The sequence below is a fragment of the Lepidochelys olivacea genome, assembly GCF_965140295.1.
Source record: "Lepidochelys olivacea isolate rLepOli2 genome assembly, chromosome: 3".
Taxonomy (NCBI): Eukaryota; Metazoa; Chordata; order Testudines; family Cheloniidae; genus Lepidochelys; species Lepidochelys olivacea.
In genome coordinates, this window is record NC_140413.1 from 106,353,548 (window position 1) to 106,366,199 (window position 12,652).

At 41.6% G+C, this 12,652-nt stretch overlaps 1 protein-coding gene across 1 annotated transcript in view; it reads left to right on the forward strand.

Moving 5' to 3' along the window:
• ARFGEF3 (ARFGEF family member 3) overlaps positions 1-12,652 on the forward strand; it is a 115,894-nt gene that overhangs the window by 56,291 nt on the left and 46,951 nt on the right. Inside the window, exons 6-10 of the mRNA XM_084624378.1 lie at positions 435-557; positions 2,112-2,154; positions 4,359-4,437; positions 9,384-9,488; positions 12,200-12,524. Of these exons, the coding sequence (XP_084480504.1) occupies positions 435-557; positions 2,112-2,154; positions 4,359-4,437; positions 9,384-9,488; positions 12,200-12,524 (675 nt within the window). The remainder of the gene's footprint in view (positions 1-434; positions 558-2,111; positions 2,155-4,358; positions 4,438-9,383; positions 9,489-12,199; positions 12,525-12,652) is intronic.

Genomic DNA, 12,652 nt, shown 5'->3' on the forward strand with positions numbered 1-12,652 from the left:
TGAGTCTCATATGAGAGGATGCTGCTGCTTATCCACTAGGGGCAGAATTCCAGAATAACAGTTCCTGAAGGTTCATTTGGTCCCTGTTGATGTCATGAATACATCACTGGAATTATACAATAGGGCTAATATTTGAAAGCAACATCCACAGCACAAGCCACTGCCTGGGCATCATAGTTTGACAGGATGGGGAGTGGTTGCCATTTTTGTCTTGCCACCTCAACATGCACAATACTTCAGAAACCTGACAAATTGCATGCTGCTTTTAAACCATATTGGTTTTTGGCTATTTGCATGGCTGAAAAATTTTCTAACACTATTCACTAGTAAATCTGGCTGACTTTCTGCATGAAGAGAGCTTCACTTCCTCCTGAGATGGTCTACAGTTAAATTGTTGTTTATATCTATGTGCTGCTATCTTGTTTCCTCACCAGGTTTGCATTGAGACATATGTATCTAGCTGTCACCAGCGGAGTATTAACACCGCTGTGCGGGCAACCCTCAGCCAAATGTTGAGTGACTTGACTTTACAGTTACGGCAAAAGCAAGAGAATACGGTGAGCCTTCCGGCATCAACAGATGGTTCAGTATTCCATGGCTGTGTCCTTTCTGTGTCTCTGTATGCAGTGTTCTGTGGCTGAGTGCTATGCCTTCTGGTGTTGTTTGAGCATTCCAGCATCAGTCCTGTTTAAAACTGCCTCCTTTTGGGGTTCCATCTGTACGAATGCCTAACAAATCCTTCAACAGAAACAACTCTTCTCTTCCAGTAGACAGGCTCTACATTTTGATTTGCAGAAAGGCTTCATTCCAATGTCAGATTGTCTTGACTTTGCTTCCTTTTTCTGTTTTTATTTCGTGTGTTTATCTTGGTGAAGTCCAGTTGAAATTCTTTTGCCAAAACTTTCTTAAATATTAAATGTTGCCCATACCAAATAAATTCTTAGTTACAGAAAATATATTTGGGTTTTTTTTTTTAATTACAAAATTTAAGCCAAATCCTTTTAAATGTATATCAAATTAAATGATTTGGGCCAGAGGGCTTCTTCACCTGCTGGCTTACTGGCAAAAAATAACTGGTTTATTTTTATTGCCTTTATTGTGTTATTAAAATCCACAAGAGCTGTTTGCATTAAACTCCAAAGTATTATCTAGATGGAATTATAAGCACCTCTGGGCAAATTTGAAATGACTTTGGCTTCTTGCACTTATGAGCACTTCCTTGCATATTAATGAAGAAATTATTTGCCTTTGTGTGTTTGTTTTGGTTTGTTAGCAGATTTTGCAGCTGTCAGTTGTGTAGAGGTTTAATCTTAAAGCAGTTGTGCTAGGTTCAGTAAAATGGAGATCCTTTTTTAAAAATTAAATAGCCAAAATTTAAGTATAGCATTAATCTGAGCAATAACTGTAAAATGTAATGATAGGGTTACTTATACTTATCCTTTCTTCAAATACAGTGTGCCCAATTTATAAGTAAAAAGTTTTTTTTTTCCAAGCTGGCAGGTCTGCAAATTCTATCTGGATCTGAAAACAGTTGATTTACTTCCGCTTTTACATCCTGACTATAATGGAGATTCTGCAAACTGCACTTAGTTCCTGACAATTTTCTGATGATACATCAGTTGAGACAAGAGAATTGACCTTTTTCTTCCATGTGCTGTATGTACCACAGGGAACAGCCCTGCACTGGCAGAGAAATGAACTAGATTATCTAAGAGGGCATTTCTAGCTGTATTGCCTCTGTAGTGTTAACCGTGATAAAGTATAAAATTTTCAAGAGCACCAAGGTGATTTAAGATATAAGTCCCATTTTCAAAAGTTACTTAGGTACCTGGGGGTCTGCCCCAATGGCTTTCAATGGGACTTAGGTGTCTAAATCACTTTTGAAAATGGGACTTAGGCACATTTGAAAATTTCTCCTTCAAAATTAGTAAAGTAAGAAAAACAGGTATGACCGACACCCAAGGAAGTTGTGACTTTACACTTGCTTTTCTGACCTTAATCCCACACGAAGGCTTTTTAAGGTTAGGAACCGAGTACTTTAAAGTGCTGCATATACCTTCAGCACTATTCTTCCACCTATTCTAATTACAATGTTTCTTTTCCCTCAATAGACAACTGAAAACCATGAAGCCATGCAAGAGTTCAAGAGCCAAGGTATCTGTGCCACTTTATTTTTATAGTGACTCTTTAAAATCTGATTTTCTTTCTCACTATTCCTTGTATTTGCCTACTGTTGCCAAGACACCCGGTTGCCATAGTGTTTACATCTTCTGCAGTCATGCTGCTCCTTTCATTTTCCACTGCTCACACCTTATTGGTATCACCCCACTCATTGTACAAGGGCTCTGGTTACTTTCAGAACTGAGAAGTGTCTGCAAAATCTTCTTGGCTGACAACACCTTTAATTATACCTTCATCTGCACCGTGTGAATGGTGTTCCCTAGAGGAAAGCAATAACTAATTATTACAATATGCTGTCTCTGCAACTTAACTCCACAACTATATTCAGTGTTGTGGGCAGGGTTAAAGTGAAGTGGGTTCCCTTCCAAAGTTTGAACAGTGTTCTAAGGACTTTTTCTTCAGAGATTAGGAGGGGTCTGGAGACACACACAATTTCTTACTTATTGGGCCAGCCGTGTTACATAACTAGCGGATAATTTTAATATTTTTGCAGGTCCTGACAGATAGCTCTGCTAGAGGGGGAGTGCTAATATGCTTCACCTTCATCATGCCACAGCATCAGTTAGTTTCCTAAGGTTTTTCCTAGGCCCTGTTGTTAGGGGGCTAATTCCTTCATCCACTTACTTCCCTGGTCCTTCTCGTATGAACAGAGAGCAACAATACCCGAAGTCCAAAGGTGCAAACAATTCGATGTTTGTTGGGGTGAACTTCCAGCAAGCATGATTCCAGTTTCCTTCCTTATTGTCTCCCTTCCCAGCTCTGACACCACAGAGCCTGACCTGTGGCCCTGTTCCCATTCCTGCCCTTAGCTAAACATGATTCCAATTTCCCCGCCCCATTCCCTGTTCCCATTTCCCCCCACACACACATCCCCTTCCTGATTGACTGCAGACTATATAGTAAAACTTGAGTTCTGCTTAGCTATACCTTAATCAATCATTTTACTGAAAATCCTAACCAAGCCTAACATATTGTAACATGATTATGTAACCAATTATATCCCACCACCTTAGTTTACACCCAGCAAAATTAATTATACATCCTACAGGAACAATCACAGAACCAGACAAAGATTATACAGACAAACAATAGCAAAGTGGGAACTATAATGACAAAACAATACAGAAGTGAGGATTTCACATCCCAGCTATTGATAAGTGAGTTCTTACCAGACAAGATGCTATCAAACTAAGTTTCCTTTTACATCTTCTAGGCACTTCCCTTTCTCTGGAGGCGATAGGCATTATCAGGACAGGATTGTATTCGTAACAGCCCAATAGCACCTTATTTCAATGTGACTAGTTTGGAATGTGAGGATGTGACTGGTCGCTTCCCAGCTTATGGCTGCCTCTGCTGCTTAGCCAAAGGCCTTAGCCTAAGAACAGGGCCTCAGACGGTCACAGTAAGAGAAGGACCTTACGCTGGCAGTCAGTGATTTTGATTCTTTCTTTTAGACCTCTATAACTAGCCAAGTGATTAGAATACACCTAAATTCTTAGAGTATAGGCCTTTACAGACAGGCCTGAATATCTATATCCTAACACCTGTCTCCACTATATTCTCTGATCGCTAAAGTCTTTATTATTAGGCCCTGATCCCACAGTTGGATCTGTGGGGGTGGACCCTTGTGCCCCATGTGGAGCCCACTGACTCCAATGAGACTCCACACAGGCATTACGTTCTGCCCACACAGTTCCATGTACAGGACTGGGGCCTTGGTTGTTACATAGATTTCTGGTGGTTGGAAGGAGCAGCACAGAGACCAACAATAGGAAAAGCCACCAAGATTTTAATAACCCTGATGAATTGTCTCTAGTCAGGTGCCAAGCAGGAGGACTGGAGCCACTTGCTGTTTTTCTTCTTGTCTGAGTTGGAGGAATGGGCCCAAACTTCCATAAATGGATTTAAGCAATTAGTGTTCTCCTCCAAGTTAGTGATGCTACTTTTTCATTTTGTGGGTCACTCGCTCAGAAAGAGATTCTGTAGCAGAATCACTTTCCGTCCCACTACCTTCCCCACAGCATTCTTCTTGTGAATTCTGGTAGCCCATGGTCCACAGTTGAGAACTACAGACCCAAGTCACGGAAGTTGGGTGAGCTCTGAAAGACTGGGGAGGCGTGGTTGATGGTAAGCAAGCTAAGCATACATAATGCCACTTACCTTTGTCCTTTTTGGAGGTTCAACAGTAGAGTCCCTTTGCGACGATGTTGTGTCTGTCCTCACTGTGCTCTGTGAGAAGCTTCAAGCTGTCATAAAGTAAGTGGGTTATTTAACTATAATTCATATTTGTTACTGCAGATTTTCTTGTGGAATGTCACTTATGAGGGATCGTACTGTCCTCATTCTAGGATAACAAGGCAAACAATTCTTGCACTAAGTTAGTTGTCAGAGGTACCTCATCCTCTGTTGGATTGACACGTTATATTCATTTAGCCCACAATTGTGGTGAGAAATTGATTTATCACCCACATACACAGTTTTACTTTAAAGAAACTCCAGTAAGTGATAACAACCCTTATTGTAGATAGATTCTATATAGTAACAACACCTTTCAGGAAAATGCTTGCTTTTTTGCTGTGCTGTGTATAATGAACACATCCACAGAAGAGAGAGGGAGAAAGACGACAAATAGTATAGCAAGACTAAAATAATAGTCTCTTGGAAGGTGTTACTGGTATTCCGTAACCTAAATATTGTGAATATAATGACAAGTTTATCCAGGTAACTCTAATCATTTGCAAATGGTATGTTTTCTTTTGGACTACAACCACCATGTGTAGGATAATAATGCATTAAAATACCGTGATGTTATACATCTGAATATTGATCCAGATTCTCAGGTGGTTTTAAATGCACAGCTTCATTAAAGTCATGAAAGATGATATTCAAGTTTAAGTGGTTTATTTATCATCATTATTATTGTATTAGTGTGTTTTTTTAATAGAAGTCAATGGAGCTTTGCTGATTTGCATAAACTGAGGATCTGGCCCACTGATTCTTTAATATCTCTAATACTATTTTTCAAATTCCTGAGCATGTCTTAGTTGGAACAGAGACTGAATAAACTATCAAAAACATAATTATTGATTTACCCTCCTTGCAACCTTTCAATCAAAGAATTCAAAGCAGATTGCCAAGGCGATTATTATCCCTATTTTACACCAAGAAATTGAAGCACCTAGAGAAGGGACTTGCCCAAGGTCACACAATGAATCAGTGTCATAAGGCCAGATTCTGTGAATTACACATAGCCGTGCTTTTAGAGTGGCGCAGAGCCATACAGCTCTGGAAACACAGTCCCTTCTGGAGCTATCCAGGACTCTGGAGAAGTGCACACACTGCACCATTTCTTGAGGACTAAATGTAGCCAGTTTTCATTTAATGCATTATGAATTAACTGAAAAGCCCTCTGGATGTGATCCTACAGTTCTTACTCATATGAGTAGACCTGGCTTGTGCAAGTAAATCCATAGACACGAGTGGGATTATGTAGGTGAGTATCAACTACCTACAGGAGTCAGGTTTGCAGGATCAGGCTTAATTTCCTAATATTAACCTTACTTAAGAATAGGGTAGACTGAATTTTTTCAGAAAATGTTGTCATTTCGAAATTCCTTTGACTTCAGTGGGATCCACACATATGCAAGGTTCTGCCAGCCCTGTAGTTGCTTACAAAATCAGAACCTAAGGCCCTTATCCAACAAAGACTTACTTATGTGCTGAACTTTACACACTGTGAGTACTCCCACTGAGAGAGGGAGCCTTGCAGTTGACTTCAGTAGAGTTAGGATTTCACCCACAATATATAAAGTTAAACTCATGTATAATTCTTCGTGAGATTGGGCTAAGAAGGGAAACCTGCACGTGGGTAACATGGTTCCTCTAGCAACCAATTTATGTATCCAAACATGCAAAATTCCAGAGTTTCACGTTTCAGTGCCATTATATGAATAGTTTGTAGAAAGCAACATTTTGTGGCCTCAGAATAGCCCACAATCTAATTGCAAGTACTCTGAAATAAATTGAATGAAAAAACCCTAGCTGTGGAATTTTAAGCCAAGCCCTGCTAACATTCTACTAATTAATCAACCAGGAAAAAAACCCAAACTGTAAGAAAATAAGTTAATCAAAATGAAAAAGTAGCATAAACAATTTGGGGCAATTATTTCAGAGGTATAACTATGACAAACTAAAATCTTGGTGAAAATTTGAAGGGGAAAAAGTTATTTTTAATTAACAACACTGCCTCCATATCATTAAAACTAAGCTCTCTCTTGCTACTGCACTTCTGCTTGGTTACAAAAGACTATGGCTTCAGTGAAAAGGAAAAAGGAGCTGTTAGAAGCTGTTTTACATGGTACAAAATTAAAGCACAAATTGGAGTGGACAAGTTTGTTAATGAGCAAAGAGGCATTGATCAGTGTGAGCAGTAGGAAACACACACAATTTCCCTGGATGTTCTGGAAATCACTTGAAGAGGGGGGCTGCATGCACATTTAGGGGGCGATAGTTTAGGTTTGCAAAATTGTGTGCACAAAAATAATGTTGTTTTCAGTTGTCCTAGGCACTTCACCCTCTGCAACAAACTGGAGTTTTGTCTGTGTGCTAATTATTTTTTATTAATGTCATCTGATAGGCATTGTCCACAAAAATATAACCATTTCAAATCACTGGGGGTGTAATACCAAAACTAAACTACTTAACAGGATCTCTCCTAAAAACTGTTGCCTTGAAAATAAATAAACTTCACAAAGGATCTTTCTTTCCTTTATCTGCAATTCCAGCTCCCCAGGAGACTGCACTGAATTAGAGCAGATTTTGTGCTTGTCTACAATATGCCTTAAAGAGATTAATAGAACCTAAAATATGGTCAATGAACCATGATTTACTGCAGTAATATATCCAGGTAGCACAGAAGCACTAACTGGTAATTCTGTACCTATTTTCTTAAGTGGGTCTTTTAATTAACAGAGAAACATAATGAAGGATTCTAATTAGTTCTGGAGGAAAACAAATGCAGCTGGCTTATTAAAAAAACTTACTGAAGTAATTATGTGGGAGGCTGGGAGTAGAAAGCTGTTCTTCCTTTCAGCCAATGGTGGTTTCTCCTCAGAAACAACCTGTCAGAGAGATTCACCCTGTGCAGCCTTTGGGTCACTAAGGTGAGGCTTTGGGTTATTAAACTGTCTGCTCTAATCTCCTAGCCTGATGATTACTTTAAAACACTGCTCTTAATTTCAAGCATATTGGTATTTGCTTCTGAGGGAGGTGAGGCGGAGGTGATGAAAGAGGGGTTAAGGGAGATGCATTCTAGTTGTTATGGTTCCCGGGGCCCTGAAACAATTAAACCTGCTCTAGCAGGGTTATTAGCAGATGAGCATCACTGAGGTATACAGCAATACAGGCTATTTGCTTACTGCAGATCAACTTCATCCTGGTGGGGAGATGTTTTTGTAATAAATAGACCTTGGAAAGAATTCAGAGGCAAGGGTATCTATGTGGATCAAAAATCCATGAATGCCATAAGTAACATGTTCTGTATATATTGGATTTATATGACTCTCATATGAAGTAATGTGGGAATGATCCATTTCTTATATGGCAGTCCATATCTTTATGAAACACTTGCAAAGAAAGTAGGCCATCATTTTCAAACCATCCATAATATGGATTTAGGTATCTAGTTTTACACCCTCAAGCTTCAAATTGTTGGCCAACAGACATATGAAAGACATATCTTTTCTACTTAAGGATAATTCATTTGGCAAGCCACACAAAATATATTCATCAAAAGAACCAGGAAGAAGCAAAGATGATGGATCAAGAGGAGTCCAGTCTCTATAGCTTTGCCTACTTTTTGTTTGTACCTCAGAAAATATGGTTTCATAGCCCTCACCTTATCAAAAACAATACTCCAAAAGGAATGGAAAGCTCCCTGACTTGCTGAGTGAAAAACAGAATGTTAATCCTAATGGGAAAAAATTCTTTACATGGTGAAGCAACTTTAAACCTACCTATTGTTTGTACCTTGCAGTTAATTCTCAAAATATGCATAAGAACATATTCTGTTTGTGGTGTCCACAGATCCTTCCATATACTTTTCTTGGGACTCATCTTGGTATTAAGATTGTAGCTGACTAACCAGGAGTTCTCAAACTTCATTGAATCGCAACCCCCTTCTGACAACAAAAGTTACTACAGGACTCCATGAGGGGGGAATGAAGCCTGAGCCCCTCCGCCCCGGTGGGGACCAAAGCTGAAGCCCGAGCCCCGCTGCCCAGGGCAGGGGGGAGCCAGAGCCAAAGCCCAAGGACTTCAGCCCTGGGCGGAGGAGGGCCTGTAGCCCAAGCCCCGCTGCCCAGGGCTGAAGCCTAAGCCTGTGCCCAGGCCCTACTGCCCAGGACTGAAGCTGAAGCCAGCCCCGGACGATGGGGTTCGGGCTTCAGCTCTGGGCCCTAGCAAGTCTAACGCCAGCTGTGGTGACTCCATTAAAATGGGGTTGTGACCCACTTTGTGGTCCTGACCCACAGTTTGAGAAGTTGAGAACTAGATCCCCAAAAGTCACATTGACCCCAAAAGTCACACTGACGCCAAAGTCTAGCTTTCCTTATTTTGCGTTCTTTGCCATGATTTCTGTCATCAGAAGAACAGAAAAGGATGACAGCAAAAACGAGTGAAGAGGGGGAGAAGCAGAGAATGATAAAATATCTGTGTAATAATAAGAATGTTAGGCAGCTGCTGAGTGTTCTCAGGTTGCATAAAGAGACTGTAACAACTCTATTGGGGTTTGAAGAGGTTTCTATTAATTTGTGCAAAAATCCCGTCTTCTTCTGTATTAAGTCAAATTTAGATAATGGCATCTGTCTTCTGTCTACTTTTTCTTTTCTTTTTTTTTTAAGAGGACTTTTATTCCTCATTTCCTCGTCGTGAAATGGGACGAGCTAATCAACCTGTTGTTTTCTCTACTGCCTGCTTTTACTGAATGTCATTAAGTGCAAAGCAAATGGGATGCTAAAGAGGATCACACATTTGAAATCCATACCATTTTCAGGCAGATGCAAAATAACACTGCTATAAATTACAGAATAACATGCAGGTGAACTAATGCAGTTCTCCAAACAGAATAATAATAATGATGATGATAAAGTCTTAAAAATATTTGTTTTCATTGTTTTTGAACATTCTTTGTTTCTGTTTGTCAGTGAAAATCAGCAACTGCAGCTTCTCTACCTGGAATGTATTCTCTCAATGCTAAATAGTTCCTCTCCCAGCATGCACAATCACAGAGGATTCACTGACCTTATTTGGTGAGTACACATGTTTTGCACCTTCCTATGAAGAGAACTGGAGTTTAGATTTCCACCAATTAAATGTTTGGGGGGGGTTGGGGACCACCTGAGCAAACATAACACCCCCCCCCCACACACACACACACGCACCAGATTTGACATTATAGAAGCCATGCCCAGCCCTCACTGGAAAGCTCATCATTAACACTTTGTTGGGTAATACAGGTTGCTGAGCACTGGGTCCCAGCTATAGGAGACCCTATAGTAAATCTCATCATTATCATGGAATCCCAGTTATTTAGGCCTTGACAGGAATTCATTGATCACTTTGTGTATCTTTTTGCAACAGTGCAGGATTGAACTCTGCACTCCACATACAAGTTTTATTTAAATTCGACCGGAAGCGACTGGGCTCAGGAGTGGTACTTATGTAACAGGGAATAATCATTTGCAACACTAACTGAGTTACTGACCTGTGCTATGCAGGAGGGCAGATTAGATGATCCTAAAAATCCAAGTCTAGTATATTCTTGAAGCCTCCAGGTTGATACCACCGAGATCCATTTTATCAAGTTATTCCCCTGTCTAATGGGCCTTACTGCAAGGTCCCCTCTTTTCAATTTCAGGCCATTAACTATTTTACTATACGGTATGCCACCTGCTCAGATCAGCTGAACTAACCCTTACCCCACTTTCCGACTGAGGCAATGCCCCTCTATACTATTTAGATGTTTGGCTCCCAAGAATGGTGTTAGAAATAAGGGAAAAGTGTAATTAACACAAAGTCTACCAGAGTCTGCGAAGCGCAGCCATGTCCCACCTGTGGCCTGCCAGGCTCTGAATCTCCCTTGAGGCTGACCGTGTTGAGAAGCAAATGTGTATGTGCTTGTGAATTGAAAATGTGTTCCATGAGCTTACTGCACCCTGTGATTTTTAAATAGAAGTGTTTGAATCAAACCCACCTCTGTGGGGAAAAGGTAGGGGCGTGGCTTTTCCAGCTCCCTTCCACCACTTCTTCTGCAGCCCTAGGCACGGCTCTGGCAAGAGCCAGGGAAGTTCTAAATAGCAGCTGTCGCTTCCCCAATGCAGATGTTCAACGGCTACCCTGAGGACCACCTACTGCATCACAGGGTTGGAAGGACAGAGTACTTCTGGCTACTCCATTGCCTGCTCACTTGAGTGCTGGAGCCCTGCCATGAGCAGGGTGGGAGCTTTCCTGGTGCTGTACAAGCCTAAGAGAGCGCCTAGCACACGCATGCACACATACAAACCCAGGAGAGGGGAGAAGGAGCTGAGAACCTACAACTGGTTACAGCTTCCTGATTCTCTGCCCCAGTCCTGTCACAGGTTAAAGCCGGCTGATGACTACGCTAACTTGTCCCGGCTGCTGTATGGTCCATCAGGGACCATGTGCCAGCTGGGAATAGCCAGAGTGCATGTCCTCTGCACCCCCGACATGCCCTCTGTGCCAGACGGTGAAGAGAGAGAGGCACAGGAGTCAGCTGTACTAGCTCTATGCCCATAGGAGACTTTCTCACCCTAGGGGAATCCCCAGCTGGGGGCTTGCTTGTGGTTTCTGCTCCTTTACTCCTTTTGGCCCTCAGGCTGAAAAGATTGGACAGCAAGAGTGTAGAGCTTCTTAATTTGTTAGTCTCTAAGGTGCCACAAGTATTCCTGTTCTTTTTGCAGATACAGACTAACACGGCTGCTACTCTGAAAACAGTCAGCTAGAGAAAGAAGACAGTAGAGGGTAGATAATCCTCCCCATTACAGATATGTGCAGTATTTATGTGCACCTGGTACTGAGGGCTAGAAGGCAACACTTTTAGTACGATGGCTGTGATGGATTGCAAAGAAGTGAGTCCTTCGAGAGAGGCTGGGGATGGGAATAACCAGTGTGTCTCAGAAAAATATACCATATCTGGTGCTGAAAAATATGATACATGCTTACGGTGTGGCAGTCTGGCACCTAATTACATCAAGTAGCGTCAAATGGCCCTTCCCATTGTGTGCTGTATCTATATTGTGTAATAGGTTTGGATCAGAGATTTAAGAAAGTAGCATAAATATGTTGCTTTAAGCTATTAATTCTCTGTGATTATTTAAAAACAGTCATTAGAAGGGACTTGAATGGCAATGGGATACATACAGTCGCTTTCGTTCTGGGTCACTGGTTTGAATCCAGCCTTGGCTGGCACTGGGCTAAAAGTCTTTACCAAATCTTTATAATCCTGGACGAGTTCTCCCTGGATCCCATGTGCCCTTAAGGTGGCTGGGGCTGGATAGAGGCTCTCTCTCGTAACCAAATAATGGATCACCTGATGTGGGATTTGGAGCCACAGAGGAGAGTCACCTGATGGAGGGGGGGCTAGAATTTTATCAAAGAAAGGCTCTTTTAACAGCTGTTTCAGTGGGAGATCAGACCATGAGAGGACTGACCAAAACCCAAAGGGCTCAGAGTGGTGAGGACGCAGAGAGGGTTTTGCATGCAGGTTTTGTCTGTGAGTAAAGTGTGATGGATTTCAAAACTCCTTTACAAAGTCTGTATGTCCCTAGCTTTCGTTGTCATGTGGTCCCTGAAAAAACAACAAAACCTGCATGCAAAACAGCTCCAGAGATACAGGAGAGTTGAGGTGTAGGGGTTGAAAAGGGTTGTAGGCTATTGTAAAGTTGTTTCTGGGAGATTTTATTTTTCCTATTTCCACCTGTTCCTTTTTCTCTTTCCCCAGGAAGCAATTGTGTCCAGCCCTTGTAGTTATCCTGGGAAATCCAATCCATGACAAAACAATCACCTCTGCCCACAGTAGCATCTGTCTCGAGGCCGATTCACCCTCCTCAGGGGTCGCTGATCATGGCCGAGGGTCAGGTTGCTCCTCCACAGCACCCGCCCTCAGTGGCCCTGTTGCTCGGACCATATATTACATTGCAGCAGAACTGGTTCGATTGGTTGGGTCAGTAGAATCCATGAAACCTGTGCTCCAGTCACTCTATCACCGTATGCTACTGTATCCCCCACCCCAGCACCGAGTGGAGGCCATCAAGATCATGAAAGAGGTAAGAAAATTGAGACATGAATTCAAACAAAGTGCAGTGGAAGTAAACACTTGCTAATTGTTAAATTATAGTGAGGAGTGTGTAGACGTCCAGTATATGAGAGAGCCATGTGGACATAAAAATAATCC